We start from the raw sequence: 27,579 nt of genomic DNA on the forward strand, positions 1-27,579 counted from the left end.
CAAGTTGAAATGCCTCTTGCTGCTAAGTTACTGCTGCTGCACCCCTCAGTAATAGTAACTGAACTCAATGCCGTAAGATGCACCTTCTTGCATGCTTTGAATATTTTGGCAATTCAACCTTTTTTGTACACTACAATATGAGTCCTGAAAATGTTAGTCTTGTACACTTCAATTTTGGTACACATATATTTTATTCTAGCAGGCTAAACTTAAATTTGGTTGGCTGGGCTGCACACAGAGAGCTACAGGTGGCTTGAGAGCTAGTAGCTCCCTTACTACTTTGTTGGATTTTGTGATTATGTAACCTTCATTTTTAGTTTGTGATGTTGTATTTGATTTCCACTGTTCCCTTATAACGTAACTGGCTCTATTGTACAGTGCTCTGACACCTTCGGGTAATGTACGCGCTTTATAAAAATGCACTAAATAAAATAAAGGATGACTCCATTTGGTCTGGGCCCACGCAGGCTTTCAAGACCGGCAATTTGTGGACCTACCGTGTGTAAAGAAAGGACCCATATCTACATAAATGTCTGTTAAGTTTCATCGTGTATTTTTCTATCTATCTAACTGTTTATCTATCTGTCTGTCTATCGCCCTCACTCTATCTATCGCCCTCACTCTATCTATCTATCGCCCTCACTCTATCTATCTATCGCCATTACTCTATCACCATCACTCTATCTATCGCCCTCACTCTATCTATCTATCGACCTCACCCTATCTATCGCCCTCACTCTATCTATCTATCGCCCTCACTCTATCTATCTATCGCCCTCACTCTATCTATCGCCCTCACTCTATCTATCTATCACCCTCACTCTATCTATCTATCGCCATCACTCTATCGCCATCACTCTATCTATCGCCCTCACTCTATCTATCTATCGACCTCACTCTATCTATCGCCCTCACTCTATCTATCTATCGCCCTCACTCTATCTATTTATCGCCATCACTCTATCTATCGCCATCACTCTATCTATCGCCCTCACTCTATCTATCGATCACCCTCACTCTATCTATCGCCCTCACTCTATCGCCCTCACTATCTATCGCCCTCACTCTATCTATCTCTCCATCCATCTATTTTTCTATCGCCCTCACTCTATCTATTGCCCTCACGCTATCGCCCTCACTCTATCTAGCTATCGCCCTCACTCTATCGCCCTCACTCTACCTATCGATCACCCTCACTCTACCTATCGCCCTCACTCTACCTATCGATCGCCCTCACTCTATCGCCCTCACGCTATCTATCGCCCTCACTCTATCACCCTCACCCTCACTCTATCTATCGCCTTCACTCTATCTATCGCCCTCACTCTATCTATCGCCCTCACTCTATCTATCGCCCTCACTCTTATCTATCGCCCTCACTCTTATCTATCGCCCTCACTCTTATCTATCGCCCTCACTCTTATCTATCGCCCTCACTCTTATCTATCGCCCTCACTCTTATCTATCGCCCTCACTCTTATCTATCGCCCTCACTCTATCGCACTCACTCTATCTATCGCCATCACTCTATCTATCTATCGCCATCACTCTATCTATCTATCGCCCTCACTCTATCTATCTTTTGCCCTCACTCTATCTATCACCCTCCCTCTATCCATCTATCTATCGCCCTCCCCCTGTCTATCTATCTATCGCCCTCACTCTATCTATCGCATTAACACAACATCACTCAGCACCACCACAGCATCCCTCAAGGGCACCACAACATCACTATGTGCTACCACAGCGTCACTGCACGCCACAGCATCACTCGTCGCCACCACAACATCACTCAGCGCCACCACAACATCACTCAGCGCCACCACAGCATCAGTCTGTGCAACCATTCAACAACAACTGGTTCAAATATGTTCTCTCAATGTTTCAAGCTTTATTACAAATGTCACAAAAAGATGTTAATATTTCACTTCTGTTCTTGGATTTTCGTCACAATAAAATACACTGAACATAATCTTCACAAAAGTTATTTACAAAAGTTTAAGCTATTGCCATTATAAATTACAATTTTTTTTTTATTGAAGTATTAATTATTTAAAAAAATTAAAACCATTGTTATTTGTAATATCAATACATCTAAGTCACGTAAATACAACACATATTGCATTACAAATGCTATAGGTGTCACATTTGCAAAAGTTAAAACTATTGGCATTGTAAATGACAAAGCTATTAATTTTGCTATTTTCAAAACCAACACATAAATAAAAAAATTGTCATTTAAAATACCATTAGCTCAAACTTTCCTAATGCGAGACCTATTGCATTGCAAATGCTTGTTGTTTGGCCTTGTCGAAGGATCGCCTGTGCTGTTGGACGGCCCAGGTATAGTTGGTGAAAACCATAATACGCGAGTCTTGGAAGTGGAAGTCGGGCTGTTCTCTGGCCTTCCAGAGAATGGTATCCTTGTCATGGTGATTAAGGATCCTGATGATTAGTGGGCGTCCTGGGGTCCCGGGTGAGGGACTATGGGCCAGAGACCTATGGCCTTCAAGCCACCAGCTCCTTTGCACCTTCCTGCGGCCCCTGGTCCTGTATTGCCCTATATGAAAGATGCTCGAGGGTGGTCTGAGGGAGTCAGTCTGTGCTAATGTGGTATATGGTAACTGATACTTGAGGAGGTCGGGAGCAATTCTAACTAATAATGATCACCATCTTAGCTACCTACGCCACGCACCCCTTTCTTGGGAGATTGTTTTATATCTCTACATTACGTTTTGAGGCCTTTCTTGTCTGGGGCAATAAGGCCCAGACACACAAGTGGGGTTAAAGGTGTTATCATGTGAAGTGTGGGAATATAGACTAGGAGAGCAGTTGCTATTATCAATTGAATTTCTCTTCATTCCTAGCTTCCAAATGTAAGCCAGTATTTAAAAAAAATAACACATTTTGCAAAATGCCATCTGATTTGTATGGGTAAACCCAAATTCAGAGTTGTACAAATAACCACTATTCCCCGACTCAGTATCGCGAGTGCATATCAAAAATGCATAGGTCTGCTTCACATCCATTTTCAATTTATTCAGTTTTACCATATGAATTGAAGCATAGTTGGTAGACAATGAAAAATCTAGAAGCTGCAGCTCAGTTGCTGGCTCAGTGAATCACATGCTTTTCGACAACTAACAAACACTATACATCCTGCAACCAGAAGAATCTAGTGGACATAGCTGTGTATTACCTTTGTAAATCAGCTAGAAGGCAAACAAATTACAGATGATAACTGTGTAACCTATTTCTTCTTTTTATTTTACATTATATATATATATATTTTTTTTTTACTGGTAAGATTAGTTTTGGTGGGAAAGCCATGAGCAATGTACACAAATCACCCCTTGCTGAATTCCAAATGTTGCCTACTTTTCATAAATGTACAGCTTTCCGGGTTCAGCCTCAGCATCTATGGGGTAAAGCTCTTTTCCTCTAGATCACATAAGGTTAATCGACCGCTACACTCTCAAGCCAGACCTAAACATCTGTTACTCAACTATGTTAACTTTTGTATATTTCGTCTCCATTTGGACCATGAATTGTTATGCACTTTAAGGAAGAAGTTAAAAAAATGTGTTTCTATAGAAGGTGCGAGCTGATCTACTTTCATTGGGTAGAGACATTTGTGGATCAAGTGCCCTTGAATAATACACACTGAAATACATCACCTTCTTGAAGATAGCAGCCGGATTCCATAGGTGTGAAAGTTTATCACAGTGCATCAAATGTTATCACTGTATATCAACTCGTGGGACGGTTTTGAAATCTGGTTCAATTCAATGATTTGCTTTATTGTTCTGATTGGAATTATTATTTGGTAGACATTAGAATTGTGCAAGAAGTACATAATGATGTGATGCCATCTAAAAGATGTATGTCTGGCATGTGGATTTTCAAGATGGTGCATCCTCAATAAAAGGACGTTTAATTTGGGAATCCGAAATTGCAGCAAATTAAAATGTTTAAAAAAAGTGTACAGTTATCAATTTTTTTCTCCAAAATATGTTCTATTTTTGTTTTCAGGTTGTAGTTTTCACCTGATATTTACTTGTTTCACAACAGGAAACTTCTCCCGAAGTCCACTGTCACAGTTCTGGATGATCACATCAGCCACTACCCCCAGCTGGAGGACCCCATGGGATTCTTGAACGCTTACCTGAACTTCATCAACTCTTTCTGAACCACGAAGTGAAAATTCCTTTGGAATGCGAATGCAGCACTGTATCATGTCATGCTTCCATTGTGTCTACAATTCATGGATAGCAAGGATTTCATATAACTGGAAGAGAAAGCACTCCTCCTTTCAACGTTTGCTATGGGGTTTATGCATAGGTTGACATCAAATTTCTACCAACAACCCAGAAAATATATTGTTTCCAGGAAGTTGAATGAACCCCAGCAGAAGCCCATGACCGAGGTGCTAAAATAAAGAGTCATAGTCTTAGTTAAGAGGCGTTGGCTCTCTCATCTACCTCCGACACATGCTGTAGATCAAGGACTTTAGAGCTTTGTATCCTCCAAAGGTGGCTTTGGAATCTTCTTTGTCACTAATTATAGTCTGAATTGGAAATTTTACTCTGGCTTACTACTGCACAAGAGACTTTGCAGAACTCTCAGAATTACATAATGCGTTCCACAACTCAGAGGAGTCCCTTGTCGGTAGTGCCCATCATTACCTGAACAACAGAGTTTCTTTTAATATCAACGTTAAAATGTGGGAAGCAATAGTTTCAGCAGAAAAATCACGTCTTGGTTAGAAGACCCATATTTTGACTTTTTTTGTATTCCAATTTCAGGCCACGAGCTTCCATTTTTTTCTAAAATGTTAAACCTTTTTATTAAGAAATTGCATAAGCCTTGCCAATTGTTGCGGCATAACATTTTCAGCGGATGCATCAAATATATTTTTATATACTGACAGTTAGGAATTAAAATTTCTAGCCTTCGGTAAGTAAAACAGTATTACAAAGGATATCTGAATATGCCAGAAAAGCTTTAAATCTTAACACAAATAAAAATACAAAAAATTGTGAATGCGATTGTTTAGGATAACCTGTCACCCAGGCAGCAGTGTGATAGTACGGGTTTGTGGAATCACTGAAAGACTGACTTTGAAAATGAATTAATGCAGCCTTACGAAGCATTAAATAAATACAGTGCAGTGAAAATTACATACAACACTGGAGAGGCTAGTTCCTCCTTAGGCATAAAGGGTCATGGCAGAGTCACTTAAGTCAGGAGCTTAACGTTGCTAACTCTGCCTTGGCCTCTGTGCCCTTTCACAGACATCTTTCTCTAAAGACTAGTCACCTTGGTCTGTCTCTCTCACACCCCACACACATCCCACACATCCCTGGCTCTGTGCGCTGCCATGTGGGCTATACATCCACACATTGAAAAGTTGCACAGGTTCATTGAGACACGCAGTGTAACTATTTACAACATGGAGTACACATCTTGAGGTTATGACCAGGAGTAAGCCAAATGCAGCATTGCATAATTATATCACAGCATGCTCAGCTGTACCGACATTTGAACTAAAGCAGTAGGAAAGGTCTTACAGGCCTTATATAAACTATTTGCACTTCAGAAAAAGCTTGTGCTGAAGGTTACTCAGCCAACATACTGTACTCCAAGTGTGTATTTTGTGCTTATATTTTGCATAATAAAAATCCTAAACTTGGCCAATAATAAAAATATCTCAAACACTGGTGCTTACTGTTCTGATACTCATCCATTGTGCTGTATGCTTCTCTTCCATTTTTGCTGCTCAACCATCTGGATCACTGAGCTTTCAAGCTGCCACGGTTTCATGCATCTGTAGTTCATCCAGCTCAGGTTTCTTTGCATTCTTGCAATTATAGAGCAAGGTTTATACTAGGATAAAACATTTCTACAAGTCCTTGAATGCAGAGCTGAAAATATAGATTATATGCTTGGATTTGGGAAACTTGACACCTCTGTGATCACTCTGACATGTGCCTCCAAAAATGTTAATGTATTGCCGAGGTTGATACCAATGTTTCTGTAGTAGGGGATCTCTGTGTATAGTCATAATCTAGTGAATAGTCCCGCCCATGTGCTTGGACCCCGGAGCAATCAAAATTAATCTCTTAAATTGTCAAAAAATGCAGAACTGCAAAGACACTTAAGTAAGAATTTCAAGACAGATAATGCAGCCTATATCCACAGGCTACACTATCCAGTACTTCAACTAGAAATTCCACCAAAATAACCACACAAACAGCACAGCTTGCCCAGTTTCCTTACAGAGAAAACTTGCCTCTACCAGCAATAGCCTCTGGAATGATAGAGAGGAAGGTATGGACAGACAAGCCCCATAGGCTGCCATTATGTGGCTTAAATAGGATACTGTGCCTTTAAGAAAACTTTCCAGAACTCTCTCAGTATCCCAGAATGCACAGCAGGCCCCTTTTACTTTCAGTTCTTTTTTCCGGCTCCTGCTAACAGGACCCTGTAGCATTGAGCTCTCCCTTTCAAGGGTTTATTTGGTGATTTTTCACTTTTTCTTGTGTGTAGTGCTTGTTGTTAAGTACTAAGCCCTTTTTCTTCACTATATTGTCAAAATGCCTGGCTTATTTGACAATTGCCCAGAGTGTGATAGAAAAAAGGCCAAATCCGACCCACATGGAGTGTGCATCGTCTGCCTCCCCTCTTCTCACCTCCCAGAGGAGTGTGAAATCTGCAAAACACTCTTTGCCAGGACCCTGAGAGAGAGGATGAAGATCAGGCTCCAAGGCCTCGAGGAAAGATGTCAGAAGGCACAAGGTGGGTCAGGGCATGCTTAATCTGCCCATGCTGAGGCCTCTGGGGGGCTCCCCAGGGGCAGGAAGTCCAGCAAGCGTCCCTATTTTCCGCCAGCGTTGATTGCGTCGACTGCGGCATCGAGGGGGATGACAACGGTCTGTTCCCCATCTCCCCGGGGCTCTGGGGAGAAGCGGCGTCAACGTTCGGCGTCGAGGGAGCTGAACAGACCACCGTCGACAGCATCGTCGTCGACTTCATCGTCGAGTCATCGACGTCATGAAACGGCCCGGCGTCGGCGTTCGCCCTTGAGGCGACACCACCGCTCGCCGTCGGCGAAGAGGAGAAGATCGGCGTTGAGGGGATCCTCGCCGTCGAGGAGGCGTTCGCTGTCGAAAAGGCGTTCGCCGTCAAGGAGGCGTTCGCCGTCGAGGAGGCGTCACCGGTCGACGTCGAGGAGGCGCCACCGGTCGACGTCGAGGAGGCGCTACCAGTCGACGTCGAGAAGACGTTCCTTGACGTCGAGAAGGCGTTCTTTGACACCAAGGAAGCGCAGGAGGAGTCCTGACGCTAGGAGGTCGCCGATTGGTTCGCCATTGTCGCCAAGGAAGAAGACACAGTCACCGGGCTCGGTGTACTCAGTGGTGTATACGCCTACTAAACCTAGGACGCCTACCACTCCTCCTTTGCCGAAGGGTCCGCCTCCGCGGAACCCCATCCCGCCTCCACCACCGCTGCAGCCTCGTGGGCCGGCTCCTCGTCAGTCACCGGCTCCTCAGCTGCCACCACCGCCTCTTCCCTCCGTTCCTCCACCTGTGCCTCCACCCAGGACGGCCTCGTTGCCACGCTATCCAACACCTCCTAAGGGGACACCTCGGCCGAGGGCCCCGGCCAGGCCGACATCGCCTGCTCCTGTGAGGCCTGCGGAACGGCCGAGAAGATCCCGCTCCGGCCGGAGAGGGAGATCGCGGAGCCGTGGCCGGTCGTCATCTCGATCTAGACGACGCCACAGGAGGCGCAGATCCAGATCCCACACAGGCTCTTCCACCAGGGATTATTCACCGTCGCTGTCGGAGTCTCCAGGGACGAGGGTGTCGCCCGTGGACGATATTGTCTCCTTCCAGGAAGTGCTGTTGAGGGGTGCGACTAAGCTAGGGATCACGGTGATGGTGCTAACAACTACGAAGTCCGTGATCTTCGAGACACTTCACAAAACGCATTTGTCTCGACCGCTGCTGCCGTTGGTACCCGGATTAGAGGAGCCCGCCAAGGAGTTGTTCCTCACTCCGGCGGTTACGAAGGCAGCCCCCTCCAGGCTCCTCAAGAAATACCGGGCTCCGGAATCTGACCCGGCTTTCCTTCGAATGGACCCAACACCAGACTCCATTATTGTGACAGCGGCTAAGAAGCAGCATGCCACCACTCCTTTGACAGTGCCGCCTGATAAGGACAGCCGGTGGCTGGATTCAGCGGGCAGAAAGGTCTGTGGGACGGCATCTACCACCATGAAGGCTGCAAGTGCCGGGGCTCTGCTGGGGCGATATGATCGTGCCCTATGGGAGTCCCTCAAACAGTACGTTGAGCTCCTCCCTCGTGACAAGAAAGAGGACTTTCTGGAGATATTAAACGAGGGGATGATGGTGTCTAACCAGATCATCAGCGTGGCTGCTGATGTATCTCTTTTGGCGGCACACGGATACTGCCACGGCATCAATCAACGGCGTCACGCTTGGCTTCGCCTCACTCAAACCGGAGGCGCAACAGCGGGTGGCCAACCTGCCTTTCTCGGGGGAAACCCTGTTCGGTAAACATGCGGACGATGAAATGGCCTGTATGAAAGCAGAAGTCGAAACCCTGACGGCTGTTGGGTTAGAGAAGCCTGAGAAGAAGAACTACCACCCGTTCCAGAGACGGTTCGGAAACTCAGGCAGAGGGCAGGGGCAGACTTCCGGACAGCAGCAACAACAGCATCAGTTCCGGTAGCCCTTCCAGAAACGCCAGAGGGGCAGAGGAAGCCAACAGTCCGCAACAGCGACCCAAGGCCTGGCCAAGTCTAGGCCCTGAGCGTTTACTTCCCCCACATCCGTTACCCACTCCGGTGGGGGGAAGCGTTCAATTTTTTCTGGCAGAGTGGAGAAAGATTAGTGACAAGTGGGTGCTGAATATTGTTTGCAATGGATACAGTCTTCGGTCCTCCAGCTATTCAGCCGGTGAGCTCACAGTTTCAGCTGCGTGAGCTCCAGGCAGAGGCCAACATCCTATTAAGGGAAAGGGCGATAGAAGACATACCTCGGCCTCAAAGGGGAAGAGGTCTGTACTCACGGTTCTTTCTTGTCCGCAAGAAGGACAAGAACGAGTTCAGGCCCATTCTGGACTTGCGGCAAGCAAACAAGTGGATTCGCAGAGAGAGATTTTGCATGCTGTCGTTGCAGCAGATTTACCCTCAGCTGCAGCAGGGAGACTGGCTTTGTGCTATAGACCTACAGGATGCGTACTTCCATGTGCCCATTGCACGGAAACACAGGAAGTTCCTGCGATTCCAAGTCGGCGCCAATCATTATCAATACACAGTACTGCCATTCGGGCTGAAGTCTGCGCCCAGGACGTTCTCGAAGTGCATGGCAGTGGTAGCGGCACACCGGCGGAAAAACAAGATGTTTGTCTACCCGTACCTGGACGACTGGTTGATCAAGGCCTCCTCCTTCTCGGAAGCTCAAGCACACTTCCAGAAGACGTGTGTTCTACTGAACAAGCTGGGGTTGCACATCAACATGTCCAAGTCTGTCCCGACTCCGGTCCAATGCATACAGTACTTGGGAGCCTCCATCAATACGCTGTCAGCAAGCGTGTCTCCTTCGGAGGAGCATCGGTTATCACTCCTTCGGAAGGCTCAGGCTCTTATGACCGCTCCATCTACAACAGTGAGGACGGTGTCTTCTCTACTGGGGTCGTTGGCCTCTTGTATCTTCCTCACGCCTCACGCACGGCTGCACATGAGACCACTGCAGGAGTGCTTGGAGGATCAGTGGGATCAGAGGACTGGTTCTTGGGACGACAGGATACGACTGTCTCTGCATGCTCTTCAGTCTCTGAAGTGGTGGTGTTCAGCGGAGAATCTCCTCAGAGGGGTTCCCTTCCACAAGGACATTCCCGCACAGACGATCGTGACAGATGCGTCTCTCCACGGCTGGGGAGCGCACTCCGGAGACGTACAGATTCAAGGGACGTGGTCTCCGTCGGAGTCCACGTACCACATCAATTTCCTGGAACTCAGCGCTGTTCACTTGGCACTGAAGGCCTTTCATCCGTCCTTTCAGACCAACTCTCTGCTTGTACAGCCGGACAATATGACCACGATGTATTACCTCAACGAGCAGGGGGGCTTTAGATCACGCACTCTGTCACAGGAGGCGCAGGCGATCTAGCACTGGCTTCTGGCCAGAGGACTGACGATAACGGCTACCCATCTGCCAGTGGCTAAAAGTGTTGCAAGGAGGTATAGAGTTGCACCTGGGAATCCTGAATTTTTATCCTTGCATCCTTTGCCTGGAAGTCTGGTTATTCAGGCAGCCTGTTCAAAAAAGACTGTGGGTGCATTCCCTCAAGTGCCTGGGGATAAGGAATCCAAGAAACAGGATCAGACTGCGAACAAGTCTTTCTCTTCAGCAAGTATGGCTTTAAAATCGACTAATGCCACTTGCCTTCTGGGGAGATATATACATGCCCTGATGGACTCAGTACGGCTGTTGGCTCCTAAAATTCATGAGGACAGCTGGAAGGATTTTAATGAGGTATTGGCCGATGCACAGGCGGCTGCTCGCCAAGAGATTCAGAGTGGGCTAGACACTGCTGATTCGGTTGGTCGTATCATGGGAACTGCTGTTGCCTCTAGAAGGGCTGCCTGGCTGAAGTCATCTGACTTTTCTGCGGATGTTCAGGCTGCGTTGTTGGATTTGCCTTTTGGTGGTGTTGGACTTTTTGGTAAAACAACTGATGCAGCTTTGGAAAGATTTAAGGACAGTAGGGCTACTGCCAAATCTTTGGGGCTGCAGACCAGAGGTTCATCAACTAAAAGGTATAGAGGTTTTGGACGTTCTTCTTTTCATCCCTACCGTCAAGTTCAACAGCAGCAGCAGCAACAGCAAAATCCGCTGTATAAGTCATACAGGGGTATGCAAAGAGCTCGTCCTCGGGGACGTCATGCCTCCTCCTCCACTTCTTCCAACCCCCAGCCACGGAAAAGCAGCCCTAGATCCGCCATTCTGGATCATGCGGGTCCTGTAGGGGGTCGGCTTACCTATTTTGTACTGGATTGGGAATCGGTTACACCAGATCTTTGGGTTCTCAATCTCATAGAAAATGGGTATGCTCTTCCCTTTCGGGAATTCCCCTTGAATTACCCTCCTTGCCAAGGTTTTTGCACGGAGGAACACTTGTTACACCTGCAGGAGGAAGTCCAGACACTGTTAAGAAAGGGTGCGATAGAGATGGTTGCAGAGCAGGAAAGGGGTCAGGGATACTACTCCCGGTATTTCCTGATACCCAAGAAGGATGGCAGACTTCGTCCAATCCTGGATCTCAGGATCTTGAACCTTTACCTAAAACAGGAAGTTCAAGATGCTCACCCTTGCACAGGTTCTTCAGGTGCTGATGGAAGAAGACTGGATGGTGTCAATAGACTTGCAGGATGCATATTTTCACATCCCTATCCTGCAGTTACATAGGAAGTATCTCAGTTTTACGGTAGGATTGCAACATTACCAGTTTGTGGTTCTACTGTTTGGTCTTACTACTGCGCCTCGAGTCTTCACCAAGGTGATGGCTGTGGTGGCGGCACATCTCAGAAGATCGGGGATACCTGTATTCCCGTATCTGGACGATTGGCTGATCAAAGCAGAATCTCTGGGGAAGGTGCTCCATCATCTGCAAGTGACAACTCAGTTGTTGTAACGGTTGGGTTTTTCGATAAATGTGCCCAAATCTCACCTTGTGCCCTCCCAGCGCAACCTGTTCATAGGTGCGGTACTGGATACAACTGTGTGTCGTGCATTCCCTCCTCCTCAAAGGATTCGCGACATACAGGAGTTGATTCCTTTATTTTTCAATGGAGCGGTCGTTCCAGTACTGAAGGTCCTTCGCCTGCTCGGTCTGATGGCTTCCTGCATTCTGTTGGACAACAATGCACGCTGGCACATGAGTGCACTCCAGTGGTGCCTCCGCAGGCAGTGGTATCAACACAACGGAGATCTCAGGGAGTCTGTGAGGATCTCCAGAGAAACTGAAGCGGATCTGACTTGGTGGGGAGTGGAAGGCAACCTGTCTCAAGGGAAGCCCTTTCAACTGCCTCCAGCTGTGGCCACGGTGATAACCGATGCATCCACTCTAGGGTGGGGTGCTCATCTGGGGTATCTGGAGGTCAAGGGTCTTTGGTCTCCAGAGGAAAGGTTGCTTCAAATCAACCTTCTGGAATTGCGGGCGATATGTTTGGCACTCAAGGCCTTCCTCCCTTCCCTTTGCGGTCGGTCGGTTCAAGTCCTGACGGACAACACCACCACGATGTGGTATGTCAACAAACAGGGAGGAGTAGGGTCGCAGTGCCTCTGCAGAGAGTCTCTGCGTCTCTGGTCCTGGGTTCAGGGCTGTGAGAATTGGCCTGATATATGATGCTCACTAGTTCTAGTGATCACCTTGTATCAGTCCAAACAAACCTTATGGTGATTGGTTGTAAGTCAACCTTATAGACCAGCTATCCTAATGGTAGCATGGACAAAGCAGTCTTAGGCTAAACTCTTTTGGCATGTGAAGCCAGCTGTTTTACCACATATAACCCCTTGAATACCAAATGAAAGGACACCACACAGGTAGTTATGAAAATAAATAAGATATTTATTAACTAACAAACACGTCTGAACTCTTTATGAGGTCAGATGGCTAAGCACATGACAAGACTCTTAAGAAAAATACGTTAAGTTGCACGAGTTACAATGTTGCCCTAGGGGCGCAACAAACCATATACTAAACAAGTAGTATAAGGAAGTCGATTTTAAGGAATGGAGCTGTCCAGAGGCTGAAGGATCGCTGGGACTACACTACCCTAACTTTAGGTAAGTAATAGGAGGCCCACGGAACGCGTGTGCAGAGTGTGAACTCGCATGCGAGATGCATAACAACGTCTATGGACAGTACAGTTCAAGAAAAAGGTGAGTACGGACAATCCTTTTTTTTTTTTATTATTATTTTTATTGTGATGGAAGTAAGTTACTCCGTACAGTGCCTCTTACGAGGGAACATATCGCCAAATGTCCAGAACCATGCAGCGCCCCACACAGCCGTTCAGCCCACATCCCGGGGGCCGGGCGGCAACATCCATTTCTATCATCCGACTACTGCTGCATGGGAGCATCGCCAGCAAACTGTACCTTACAATCAATGTGGAAATGATCATCACTTTTTTCCTTTAACTTTTGTTTCTTAAGAATATACACATTAGCATATTCCAACATTCAACAATAAAGTCATAAAAGGCAGCAGCAGTACTTCTGTACCCTTCTCCACCCACCCCAAAGTCCAAACGATCCATCACCACTTGGAGCCTCGCATATGCAGTGCCTCCGGCACCCGCTGTGAAGAACTTGGATCAACCCAGTCCCCTTCCTATCCCCGCCCCCCCAACAATTAGGTAGACCCGGCCCATACTTCCCTCCCTCACAGCCCCCCGTCTAGCCCATGGCAGTGTCGCCATTTCGCCCAGACTCTGCGGAATTTCTTAGGACATCCCCTTGCCTTGTACGTCACTCTTTCGGCTGCCATGTAGAGGTCTCACCCTCTCCTCCATTCCTCTATGTCCGGCGGCGCCGGTGCTCCCCAGTGTTTTGCAATGTCCCTTTTCGCTACCACCAATGCAAGTGCTAAGAAAGTGAGGAGTGGTCGCGGAAGGTCAACATCGTTCGTCATGCCCAACAGCGCCAACTTCGGACATAGTTGGAGTGAAACCCCCAGTACCTCTCCCAGTTCTACAAATATATGTGTCCAATAGGTTTGTATTGTGGCACAGGCCCAGAGAGTGTGATAGAAGTCCCCCTCTTGCTGTAGGCACCTAAGGCATCGGGAGTCCTCCACTCTCCCCATTCGGCGGAGACGTTTTCTATCATAGTATGTTATATGGAGCACATTGAATTGAATCAGGCGTAATCTCGATTTAATCTCCACCTCCCTGGGGTGCATCAGGACTATCTCCCAGTCTAGGTCTTCCATCTCTCCTACCTCTGCATCCCATACACCCCTGAGCTTTGCTAGGTCTCGCAGCATATTGTTGGTTAGCGTTTTGTAGGTGAGGGAAACAGCCTGTCTCACCATATGCTCTTGGAGGAGCCGCCCCTCTAGCAGTGCGTACTCCGGGATATCTGTCAGCAGGACCTTCTGAACCCACCATGCGCTACGGAACTGCAAGTATTTAAACAACTGTGATTTGTGAAGGCCGAAATCCCGCTGTAGAGCCCCAAAGGACTTTAGTTCCCCCTTAGCTATCACATCTCCTATCGTGGAGACGCCTATATCATCCCATCGGTGGAATCCACGCAGTGTATGAAGCTCCGTCAACCAGTGACAATGCCACAAAGGGGTCTGTCTTGTGGGCTTCTTTTCCCACCCCATACGTCTCCTGGCCTTAGTCCAGGCATTGAGTGTAAGGACAGTCGCCGGGAGGAGTGAAGCACGTCCCGCCCCGCTGTACAAATAAGACAGTAGGTTTTTAGGTGACAATTTTTGTCTTTCCAAGGCATAGGTCGGGTGGTCCGCCAGCGCATGAATCCAGGCATTGATCGGCGTCAAATGTTCCGCCCAATATTAGGCCTCCAAGTTAGGCAGTGAAATGCCTCCACTGTATTGGTGTCTCTGAAGCGTGGTCAGAGCCACCTGGGGTTGCTTACCCAGCCACAAAAAAGTTCGCAGGTCAGAGTGGATTCGAGCAATTACCGCATTAGGTAGCGGATAGTATTCATTTTGAAGAGCATACAGAAATTTGGGTAGGATAATCATCTTGTACATGGCTGCCCTGCCAAGGAGTGTAAGTGGGAGCAGTCTCCATCGGTCCATGTCCGCTACCGCATTTACTATAATACGCTCCAGATTCCTGTGGAACGATAAAGCCACATCCAAGGTAATGTAGATCCCGAGATACTGGAAACCTTCTGTGGTAGTCAACAGCTGCTCCGGTAGCCGTCCCCAGCTGTCTCTATGCCCCAGGTCGTAAAGGATGGATTTGTGCCAGTTTATGGTGTGCCCAGCCTGTCCGCCATATCGTGCCAGTTCCCGGAATAGCTCCGGGATGGTGGTCTCCGGTCTCGTTATGTAGAGGAGGACATCATCCGCATATAGCGAGATCTTTTCTTCTGCCTGATCGGCTCCCGGCCTCATAAAGCCGGAAATGTCCTCGTTCTGTCGGATCCTGGCTGCCAGTACCTCAATGGTAAGCGTAAAGAGGAGGGGAGACAGGGGGCACCCCTGACGGTTACCCCTCCAGATCTGAAATTCCCGGGACAGCCTGCCGTTCACCCGCACTCTAGCTCTAGGAGAGGTGTAAAGGAGGTGGATCCACTTTTGGAAACTCTGGCCAAAGCCAAACTTTTTGAGTACCGCCATGAGAAACGGCCAATGTACCGCGTCGAACGCTTTTTCAGCGTCAAGGGAGAGGAACCATTGAGGTTTCTCTCGCCCTTTCACCTCCTGTAAACAGTTGTGTGTCCGTCTGAGATTCAGCTTGGTCGCCCTGTCTGGTAGGAAACCGGATTGGTCTAAGTGTATAAGATTTGATATGACCTTTCTCAGGCGGTCTGCCAGGATGGTCGCTAGGATCTTCACTACTGTGTTGAGGAGGGAGATTGGGCGGTAGGACGCACAATCCTCCCGTGGCTTGCCCTATTTTTAGATCGGAACTATCGTGGCCAAGGAGAGGTCTGTGGGGAGCTCTCCTTCCTGATACGCGTCGGCGAAAAGGCCCCTGGGGTGGCGTGACAGGAGGTCCGTCGTGCGCTTAAAAAATTCAGAGGGGAAACCGTTAAGTCCCGGAGTCTTACCCGGTTTCAATTTTGCAATGGCTTCGGATATATCATCTATCGAAATGTCTGCCTCCAAACCCAAAAGGTCCTACGGGAACAACACCGGCAAGTCTATCTGAGACATGTAGGACAGCGCCTCTTCGCACGTCCCCAGGGCCCGCGGTGCATAGAAGCTTTCATAATGCGTGGCAAAAACATTAGTTATCTCCGTGTCCGCACAAACTAACTCCCCGTCAGTGTTTCTAATACTGTCTATCCATCTCGCCTTTCTCTCCTTCTTACTAAGCCACGCCACAAGTTTGCCAGACTTGTCTCCCACGTCATATAGACGGTGGAGGGTAGCCAGGGACTGTGTCTTTGCCTCATTTGTTACCATCTCTCTGTAACGCCGCTGGGCGTCCAACAGCCTTCTAAGTGACTCAATAGTCTTCGTGGTCTGGTGATCCCTATCCAGTTCCAGTATCGTTTGTTCCACGGCCGCAACGTCAGCCTGGACCCTACGCCTTTCCTCCCCTAGCCTGCTTTGTATCCTGTCTCTAAGGACCGGCTTTAGGGCTTCCCAGAAGGTGACCCCAGAGTCCACCGTACCCTCGTTTTCAGCCACGTAGACCCTAATGTCCGCTCTTAGGCCAAGGACTATCGCTGCGTTCTGCAGGTCCCTGGCCGCGAGGCGCCAGGAGGCACCCATGCCTCCCTGGTACCGGCTCATCCCCACGAGCAAGGTCGAGTGGTCAGGCACACCTCTGGCCTTATATTCTGCCGTGTCCTGCGCCCCCAAGTATTGTCTGGACATAAAAATATAGTCTAGCCTTGAGAATACCTTATGTGCCCCTGAGTAATAAGAGTACGCTCTTTGGGTGGGTTGTAGCCATCTCCACATATCTGTAAGTCCTAAGTTATGCATCTGGCGCGCTAGCGCGGTCTGGCTCCACCTGCCACCCCTGATCTGTCCAACTCTACCTCCATGACATCGTTGAAATCCCCTCCCACAACTTGAATCGTGTCAGCTGTGTCCAGCAGAATGTTGTCAAGGGCTGTAAGTGTACGTGCCTGCAGTTTGGGCGGTGCGTACACCAAAATTATCGTGTAGACTCTTCTATTCCATGTCCCCTGAACACCCACGTATGTTCTTAGTGGATCTACCCAGGTGCGTGTAATATTGAATGGTGAGGCCTTTTTTACAATGACCGCTATCCCTCTGGAGTCTGACGTATAGCCCGCATGAGCCAGCACTCTAAAGCGACCCCTGGCTATAAAAGCACAATGATTTCCTTTTAGCTGAGTTTCTTGCAAGAGGGTGATATCTGGGTCTACCCTTTTGATGTAGGCGTTCACAAGCCCTCTCTCAACCTTGGCACCCAGTCCATTGAAATTCCATGTCCGGATGCTAACTCCTCTATCTCCTAGGTGCGTAGTATCTTGAGTATGCATCATTGGGTCCAAGGTATTTGTTTGCGGGCATTCCCCTCCGTATCTGTGTCGTGCCCAGTCGCCGCCTGCCCAGCTGTATCCCTTCACTAGGATGCAATAGCTGCATATGGTTAGTCTCTGGCGTGTCCTTGCGGTGTGTAGGTTCAATGTGTACTGCTGCCTTGTCCCAATTGTTGCCCCCCCCCCAACTTCCCCCTCCTGTTCCCCAACCTGAGAGAATTCGAGAAAAAAAACAGCCCACCTCCCTCCCCATCCAGTCGCATCCTAATGTAGGATAGAACTATCCGCAGGAGTAGGCCTGTCGCCCGCCCACTCATTCCTCCCTTTAAAAACCAAAAAACAGTAAAACTTAAAGAACAAAGAAGGGTGTGTCAACTTGCGTGCTTCCCTGTGTCGAGCTGCCGTCCCCAATGTCCCGGTACACCATCGATCATGAGTGAGAGTATTGTGTGTCCATTGCGGGAGCACTGGTCTGCCCCGAAGATTCATGCTCCAAGTGCCGGATTTGCCTCTACCAGACGCACGGCTCTCCGACTCCGACTCCGACTCCTCCTCGTCGCCTTCCGAGCGGATTTCGTTCCGAAGACAGCTAAACCTGGATCCTGCCACGGATATGTCTCCCGATGATGCCGATCTTCCTCTCCACATGTCTCCTGCACCTTGACCCCGGTACGGTGTCGCCGGGGTTTGCTTCTTCACTCTACGCGACTTCGGCCGCTGCGGCTTCGGTATGTTCTGTCCATCTCTTCTCGCCCCACGGCCTCCCTGCTGTTCAGGATAGGGCGCTCTTCAAGCCACTGCCACGCATCATCCGGATGAGTGAAGAAGATGGACTTGTCCTTATACAATACCTTGAGCTTTGCGGGGAAAAGAAGCATGTATGAGATATTTAAGGTTCTTTGTTTCGCCTTCACTGCATCGAAAGAGCAGCGCTGCTTCTGGACTTCTTGGCTGTAATCCGGGAATATCATTATGGTCGCATTTTCAAATCGGATCTCCCACAGTTTCCTGGCCTCTCTCAGGATCAGGTCTCGATCTGCGAAGTTCAGGAAGCGTGCAATGACCGGTCTCGGTCTCGCACCTTCAGGAGGTTTAGCCAGGAGGGCCCATGCGCTCTCTCGATGATGAAGCAAGGGGAGAACTGTGCCACTGGGAAGGTCTTAGTCAGCCAGGCGTGGAGGAATGAAGTCATGCTCGTCCCTTCGATTCCTTCTCTAAAGCCCACGAAGCAATGGTTGTTGCGTCTCGCTCTATTTTCAGCATCATCCACCTTCCACAGCAGCTGTCGATGCGATGCTTGCAGCTCTGCCATGTCTCTTTTCAGGGTGGAGATCGAGTCTTAGTTTTCGCCGATCCTTGTTTCGGTCGCCGTCACCCTATCTGACAATTTTCGGAAATCTTGCCGGAGCAGTGTCACCTCGGATCCCACTTCCCCGATCTTAACCTCCAGTGCCGCTCGAGACTCTTGTATATCCTTCCTGGATATATATTTAACAAGAAATAGAGAGCAAAGGGATTTTATCCACTTGAGTGGACGGAAGGGTACTCCCAGTCCCCTGGTTCAATAGCTATATAACAAATAGAAGGAGTACCACCAAAGATGAGGCTAAACAGCCAGTATTGGTGGAATGAGAACCTGATTTGGAAGAAGAAGTCCTTCTTTGTTTTTTAAGGAACCCCTCACTCACCGACCTGGTCGGTGACATGCTTCATCATCGGGGCCACCTTGACAGCGAGTGCCGTCAAGGTGTGCTGCGACACCTGAAATACAGTGGAGCGGGTATGTGAGTGATGAATGTGAAAAAAAGGTCAGTGGGTTAAAAATTGTCCTGGTATGACTTATCCAAATATTATTTATTCTAAGGCTACTGGACAATGTTAAAATAGTGTGTGTAGATACAATGAAGGCTTTAATAGGACCTAGTGTATCTGAGGTATGTGATAGGTCTACATGTTTCAAACCATAGGTGGGAGTTACCGGTTTTTCTTCAGGACCATAAAAAATGAAAGAAGTTGGGTGGTCAGGGTACACTAACGCCCTGCCATACCTGCAACCCTCTCAAGACCCTAGATAGCGAGTTATGCTAAATGGGAAAAAGAATTGCAACCAGAATATGGTTACAATAAAAAATAGCAAAAACCTGTGAAAAAGATAAAGGATTATAAGTCACAAAGGGTTGTTTACATGCCTGTAATGTAGTGAAGTGACGTAGTCCGTTCTATCTCTGAGTCATTCCACAAACAGTATCAGCGAATTATCCAACGTGCGGTGTACCAGTATAATTCATAGATGGGAACAGAAAGTTTCCTAGGAAAGCACACCTATCAATGTTGGTGTGAACGTGCACATATAATTCTATGTTTAAACCAGTCATACACAGGCTACATTGTGCGTGCCTAACTCATGACTGTGTTTGATTAGTGTCAGGAAATTACCGACGTGATAATATGCCAACTTGATCCAAAGTCACAACAAACACAAGACAAAACAACACACAACACATATATTGCCAGAAGTTTAAGATTAAAAAATGCTCACTTCTCAGTGGAGAAATGCTTGCTGCACGGGGATTGAAGGGAGGCAGCAGAGCTCAAAAATGTATTCTGTGGAGTAAAGGGGTAGTATCAGAATACCGACTGTTCTCCTACTTACTTGGTGGAAACAGTCCGGAAACGGATGCGTTTCCATTAGCGAGGGTTCTACTTACAGTTTTTCAGCATTGCGAGCGACTTCTCACCTAATCCGCCCCTCCGCGCACCCGTGTTTAGCAGAGAAGCAGCACCGAAGTTAAAGGCGGCTGCCATTGCGGGCGCGGAGGGCGTGGCTGGCCGGCCGGCGTCGCGTGATGACGTCACGTGGTCACGTGAGCGTCACGTGCGCGCCGGGTTACTATGGGGACCAAGTGTAAACATCGACCTCCGTGAAACGGAGTGAGCCGCTTTTCGTAAAATGATGGGAGTATAGCGTGGGAAAAGGGGTGTATTTCAGCATACATATTCAGTGGTTATTTACACAAAAGAAGGAATACATTTAGCATAACTCGCTATCTAGGGTCTTGAGAGGGTTGCAGGTATGGCAGGGCGTTCGTGTACCCTGACCACCCAACTCCTTTCATTTTTTATGGTCCTGAAGAAAAACCGGTAACTCCCACCTATGGTTTGAAACATGTAGACCTATCACATACCTCAGATACACTAGGTCCTATTAAAGCCTTCATTGTATCTACACACACTATTTTAACATTGTCCAGTAGCCTTAGAATAAATAATATTTGGATAAGTCATACCAGGACAATTTTTAACCCACTGACCTTTTTTTCACATTCATCACTCACATACCCGCTCCACTGTATTTCAGGTGTCGCAGCACACCTTGACGGCACTCGGCTGTCAAGGTGGCCCCAATGATGAAGCATGTCACCGACCAGGTCGGTGAGTGAGAGGTTCCTTAAAAAACAAAGAAGGACTTCTTCTTCCAAATCAGGGTCTCATTCCACCAATACTGGCTGTTTAGCCTCATCTTTGGTGGTACTCCTTCTATTTGTTATATAGCTATCCTTCCTGGATGCCTGGATGGCCTCCATCAACAAGGCCGTGTCTGTCCGCACCCCAGAGGCCGCAGGCAGCGACTCCGGCAGGTGTCTTGGCGCCTCAAAATTGTCCATGGGTTCCTGTTTCTGCATTTTAGGGATCGTGTCTCTTTTCCCCATGGCAGTCCAGGTCTCCGGGGCTCACCCCCGTGTCCGCCCGTGATTCTAGGTCCCCTGGTGAGCAGATCCGCTCCTGTGGCGGAACAGGGGGGGGGTTAAAACCGTATGCTCTACCCCTGACGCTGGAATACTTTTCTCTGTGCACACCACAGCCCCCTTGATATCCCACGTCGAGCTGGCCCTCCTCCTATGGGCCGTTGACGAGGTCACCACGTCATGTAGTTGCCTGACTGCAGCCTCTCACCTCCACCGCCGTCCGGGCCCGCCCGTGGGTTCGCCCGGGGAGGGGAGGGGGCACACTGAGTGGAAGTGGTTCCCCAGCACAGGCCTCCAGGCCAAGGAGGATATCTCCTGAGGAGCAGGGCCTACCCTGTATGCTGCACGAGTGTCTGTCCCCGACCCGGAGTTCCTCACACCAAGCCCCAGATGACAAAGAGTGCTCAGGAGGTCAGAAGTCCGCCTCAGGGGGGGGGGGGGGGGGGGGGGGGGGGGGGGTTGTCAGGGTAGGGTTATTCCGCTCACCAGCCTCCAGGCCCACAGCAGGGTCAGTGGCCCGAACGAGCGTCCTTCAGGCGCTGTATCTCCGGCCGCCATGTTAGTGCAGTAATCCGGCTCCTCTCGGGGGGGGGGCGTCTCGATGTAGAAGTGTGTCCCGCCCCCCTATCCGTCACCGCACGTGCGGGGATCGCGTCGGATCTCTCTCGCTCCCCTCTCCTTGTAGCCAGTCACACCCGGAGAGGCACCGGGCACAGTTCACCGGCACTGCCCCACTCTGGCCGCCATCTTGGTAAAGGCGGCCGGTTTCCGATGTGTCGCGGTCCGAGTACGGACAATCCTGACTAGTTAAGACTAAAACGACTGTGAAACTGGACACTAGGAGAGTCAAGCTACCGTTGAGCCCCGAAATGCTCTTGTTACCTCACCCACGGGCTGCGGGTGCATAGGTGCGAAGTCGTGTCGGGTTTCTGCGTTGAAGTCTATGGAGCCTGAAAGAAAAGATGCTGCAGGCGACCAGGAGGAAGATGTCCGGTGTGATCCAAGGGTGGATCAGTGAAGCTGAAGACCTGAAAGCAGAGGGGACAATATTCAAAGTCACTAGCCAGTGACTGGAGTGGAACCAGGAAGGAACCAGAGGCTGTTGTCGCGATCAGGTGAACAGTGGACTCTTGACTCTGCAGCCACGTGGACCAGGTGGTGTCTTCGATGACCAGGATGGAGGCACGAGCTCTCCCACGCAGGCTCTCGCTGTCGGCGGTGTCGGATCCGGAGTCAACAGGCCTTGGCAAAGGCAACCCACGCTGTGAGTGGGAAAGACGTCTGGTGCGGACCAGGAGGGTCCGGGATGCCTCTCTTTTGGAAGGAAGCAAGGGCCAGTCTGGAGCAACCAGACCAGCGGTGTTGATGTCGTGGATCGTCGTCTAGGAGGCCACTAGCCAGCCGGCAAGTGACCAGACAATGCGTTGAGCAGCACACAGGCAGAAGGGCCCCACGCAGATCTCGTGGGTGCTGGAGGGCTGGTCTTCGGTGCAGCAGCTGCTCGGGGCTGGGGCTTCTCAGTCCCCAAAGCACTTCGTCGAGGTTACGTCAGAAGTCGTGCTGGAAGCGAAGTGCAGTTTCTCCAAGATGGCCGGTCCCACGTGTTTCGTCGCACCCACGGATCTCAGCTCCTTGATGGAATGGAACCTGCACCCTCCCCACCCCTAGCGCCTTGAGACCCTTACGGGTGAGTAGTTGCGCTTTAACAAACTCCTATTGATTGATTGAGCTGTGCTGCAGATGTAGGTAGAGGTCGGAGAGGTCGGAGAGGTCTGGGAATCTGGGTCTCGTCGGGCTCTGAAGTCTGGATCCTCGAGGGAAGACGACAAAGTGAAGCCGCTGGACGCTTGATGGTGCCTGCTTGTGCAGGGTGGACACTCCTTGCCCACAAGGGAGATTTCTTCAGTCTTCTGTAACAGAATGTCGAAGTCCAGAGTTTCTTCTTGCAGAATTTCAGTTCAGGATTAATCTAACTTGGAATGGGACCAGCTCCTACCTTTATTCTGCTAAAAGGGGCTGTACTATCACCAGGTCCCTCCTATGGGTGGGCCCAGGAAGGGGGGTGGTTGCACCCCCTATCCTTTGTCCAGTTTCGCACCAGAGCTAGGGCTGGAGTGCCCCAGCAACTGGTTTGAACTGGTGTATGCGCAGAGGCACCTTGTGTGCCCCAAGCATGTCTCATTCCTTTCAGTCCTGTCCTACCTAATACACAAAATCCTGTCTGGGGTGGTGCTAGCACCTCCCAAGGCAGGAAACCCTTTGTCCAAGCTTCCTTCGCTGGAAGGACTCCCAGCAGCAGGAGGTCAGACTTGTGTCTGGTGGCAGCATCCATTTTGTGATGCTGAGGCTCAGGTTTAACTTTAACCGGGGTTCACAGTTACATACATGTCGTGTCCCTCTAGAAGGGTGGAATGCTACCCCCGTCACCAGAATTGGCGAGGGGGTAGTATTCCAATTCGTATGACACCTTACTCGACATGCTTTGATAATGCTATGCCAAAGTTAGCAATAACCGCGAGGATTAAAATGCACTTAAGAGTATATGGTATAGCTTTATCATGGAAACAGCTAAAGGACTTGGTTCGGAAAGCTGTAGACAGGCTCAGCTCATGCCAGAGCACTTTCTCACATAATTCCAAGCACTCTGCCTCCAGGATTGTTAAGGCCTGCCATAGGAGTGACTTATAGGAGTATGTGTGTCTATTTTAGGGTTAGATATAGGTATACTATATCTAAAGCAAAGGGTGATTACACCACCTTGCCCCAGCTGATTGATCAGCCAGTTGTGTCAGATTTGGATGGCCAGCCAGGGGTGGCATAATACATGCTGCAGCCCCTGGTAGGCCTAGGGTGCACCTATGCCCTGGGTACCTAAGGTACACTGGACAGAGGCTGATAAGGTGACCCAGTATCCAATTAGATATGTACCTAGAGTACATGGAATCCATTTTACAGAGAGAGCAGTCCTGGGGTCCTGAAAAGCAGGGCCCCAGGTCAACTAAGTCGAAAAACCAGCTAAATACCAGGCAAAATGTTGGGGGTAACCATAGTCAGATATCCACCTTCCTACAAGGACCATTAGATTTGTCTGATTGCAAATCATCTGGCTGGAGTTCTGAACGTTCGTGCGGACAGTCTCAGTCAGCTGTTCTCAGCCGACCACGAGTGGAGACTCCATCCGGAGGTAGTTCGTCACATCTTTTGGACGTGGGGAACTCCTCAGGTGGACCTGTTCGCCACTCGCAAGAATGCTCACTGCCCGTCATTCTGCAGTCTCCAGTATCCGATGCAGGGAGCTTTGGGGGACGCGTTTCAGTTGAGTTGGGACTCAAGACTCCTTTACGAGTTTCCTCCCATTCCCTTGATTCCTCGGGTACTGAGGAAGATTCGCCAAGACCGGGCCCAAGTCATATTGGTCGCCCCGGATTGGCCAAGAAGGGTGTGGTACACAGATCTTCTCCACCTCTCCTCGTGCCCGCTGCTCCGTCTCCCTTTCAGGGCAGATCTCCTCTCTCAGATGGAATGGCAGGTTCTACAGCCCCACCTCCAGACCTTACACCTTCATGCCTGGAGATTGAACAGGGCAACCTGAATTCCTTTTCTCGCCCACCTGATGTGGTGGATGTCATTCTATTGGCCAGGCGTGACTCCACCAAATCTATCTATTCATACAGATGGTCTAAATTTGTCACTTGGTGTGGAGAGAAATCTGTTGACCTATTGAAGGCTCGTTTATCTGACATACTACAATTTGCCCTTTCTTTGGTGCAACAAGGGTTTGCTGTTGCCACTGTCAAGGGTTATCTTTCGGCTTTGTCAGCTTTTCTTTGTTTGCTGGCTCTTCCGTCATTGTTCAAATCTCCTGTGGTTTTAAGATTTTTGAAGGGCCTTACAAATACATTTCCTCCTACTCCCTTTATTGTGCCTCAATGGGACTTAAATCTGGTGCTTACTTTCCTGATGGGTTCTCCTTTCGAACCTTTGCACAAATGTCCCTTGAGACTTATGTCTTTTAAGACGGTCTTCCTAGTTGCTATTACCTCAGCAAGGAGGGTAAGTGAGCTTCAAGCTCTTAGTTTGAAGCCCCCATTCTTGACCATTCATGCTGAACGAATGGTTCTTAGGACCAGGGCTGCTTTTCTGCCTAAGGTGGTGACTCTCTTCCATCTAGGACAGTCTAACCCTTCCTACCTTCTATCCTCCCCCTCACCCTTCCAAGTATGAGGAGAGACTTCATCACCTGGATCCTAAGAGGGTGGTGAGCTTCTACCTGGACAGAACCAGAGAGTTCAGTGTGGATGACCGGCTCTTTGTTGGATTTGCTGGCTGAAGAAAGGAAAAGCTGTGCACAAGCGCACACTTTCAAGATGGATCATACTATGCATCAAGATCTGCTACTCCCTGGTGGATAAGGAACCTCCAGAGAGTATAAGGGCTCATTCTACTAAAGCAAAGTCTTCAATATCTGCTTTGTCTAGGGGTGTGCCTGTACAGGATATTTGTAGAGCGGCAACTTGGGCCTCCCTCCACACTTTCGCGAAGAATTACTGCTTTGATTCCGAGGCAAGGAGGGACGGCCACTTTGCGCGTTCTGTCCTCCAGGATTTTCTGCGATAGGAGAGTGGACACCCTCCTACGGGAGTGAGGACTGCTGTGGGACTCTATTCACAAGGTGAGGAATCCACTGGCAGATGTATCTATAAGAAGAACAAGTTACTTACCTTCGGTAACGCTTTTTCTGGTAGATACAGTATCTGCCTGTGGATTCCTCACATGCCCTCCCGCCTCTCCGTTGTCCACTCTTCTATACCTTAGATAATGGCAATGTTTTAATGTATATATGTTATTCTCAAAAGTAGTGTTTTATTCTACTTGAGACTCTATCTAGCTGCAGATTCCTTACCTTAGAATATTTCCTAGGTGTCAGACTGGATCTGGAAAATCTTGAGCAGTACCTTGTTGCACCCGTAGGTGGTGGCGCTCTGCGGCAGCCACAATGGAAGTGATGTCTGCTTTTCCTATATAGGCACCACCCCAGCTCACTGACCTCAGTTTGTTTTCATGAAGCATGGTCTTCTTGGTAAACATGTAGCAGATTTTGATGCACAGCACACATTACATCTAGAGATGGTCTGTTTCTGTACGGCTTTCCCTTTCTTTGTCCAGCAAACCCAACAAAGAGTTGATCATCTACACAGTGTTCTTTGGTGCAATCAGTGTAGAAGGACAACACTACGAGTCGACGCAATAGAATCTTTGGTCCTCTTTGGAAGGGTAGGGCAGAGCAAAGAAAGTTGGCAGTGTGATACTTTGACCAACGTGGAACGGCATCACCACCTTTGGTAGGAACGAGGCACTCGTGCGGAGAACCTGTTTGCCTGGAAAGAGTGCTTTTTTTTTTATAGAGTGCCTGAAACTCGCTAACCTTCCTGGCTAATGTAATGGCGGTTAAGAAGACTGTCTTGATTATCAAAAGACATAGAGGGCAACTATGCATGGGCTCGAATGGCAAGCATATAAAAATATGTATAAACCAAATTAAGGTCCCACTGGGGCATGATGAAGGGTTTTGGAGAAAGCATTCTGAAGTCCATGGGAAATGAGCCACAGCCTTGGCCAGTAACCACTCTGACATGACTTGAGCAGGGAGGGCGGATGTGTAATCCCAAATAAAGCCAATAAAGCCGAAAGATACCCTTCAACTGTGCCCAAAGCCTTTTCGGGCTAATGATAAAATGAACACAACTACCTTGGACAAAGGTGCAAAGAGTGGATCAACATGTTTGCCAGTGTACCAAGCCACAAATGTGTCCCATTGGGAGGCGTACATGGTCTTAGTTGAGGGACATCACTAGAATGAATTGGGCCTAGTCTGTTTTGATCTTGTGATTTCTGGACAGCAGTGGTATCGGCAGAAAGGCATATAGGAGTCCTGTATTCCATTCGGGGTGGAATGCGTCTCGGAGTGAGACCCGTCCTGGAAAGTCCAGTGCGTAGAAGTGCTGATATTGCATATTGTCGGCAGTGGCGATTCGGTCTAACCAAGGTTCTCCCCAGTCACAGAAGAAACCTTGCACCACCTCTGGATGGAGATGCCATTCATGAGCCACAAAGCATCAGCGGCTGAGTTTGTCTACCCTGGCATTCCAAGAGCACACCAGGTGTTGTATGACCAGAAGTATATCCTGCCATTCTAGCATGTCCAAAGACACATGGCCTTTTGACGGAGGGTCTACGACCCCACAACGCCCTGTTTTTTTGCAATGCCACATGGCGGTGCAGTTGTCCGTGAACACCTGAACCAACCTTTCCTTGATGGAAGGAAGACATTACTGCAAAGGATTCATGTGCATTCTGCCATGCAGTACTATTATGATACAAGAAGCCCTCATCCCCAACAATCTCATAACTGTTTGTACAGTCAGGTGACGTCCTGTCTAAAAAGAGGCAGCAGCTTTTGGAATGCCATCACCCTTTCCTGGTTGGGGTAGACCTTTTCCGTGACAGTGTTTAAGATTGACCACAAAATGGGCTGGATCAACTGGGGATGGAAATGAACCCTAATTTATGGA

The 27,579-nt window shown here is 48.9% G+C and overlaps 1 protein-coding gene across 3 annotated transcripts in view; it reads left to right on the top strand.

The window, feature by feature from the left end:
* Positions 1-5,720, top strand: part of MEST (mesoderm specific transcript) — a 342,266-nt gene extending 336,546 nt beyond the window's left edge. For all 3 annotated transcript variants that reach the window (XM_086918914.1, XM_086918913.1, XM_086918915.1), the window contains one exon: positions 4,072-5,720. In XM_086918914.1, coding sequence (XP_086775040.1) covers positions 4,072-4,189 — 118 coding nt within the window. In that variant the 3' untranslated portion in view covers positions 4,190-5,720. The remainder of the gene's footprint in view (positions 1-4,071) is intronic.
* The last annotated feature ends 21,859 nt before the right edge of the window (positions 5,721-27,579 follow it).

This window comes from Lissotriton vulgaris, chromosome 1_1 (assembly GCF_964263255.1).
Source record: "Lissotriton vulgaris chromosome 1_1, aLisVul1.2, whole genome shotgun sequence".
Taxonomy (NCBI): Eukaryota; Metazoa; Chordata; class Amphibia; order Caudata; family Salamandridae; genus Lissotriton; species Lissotriton vulgaris.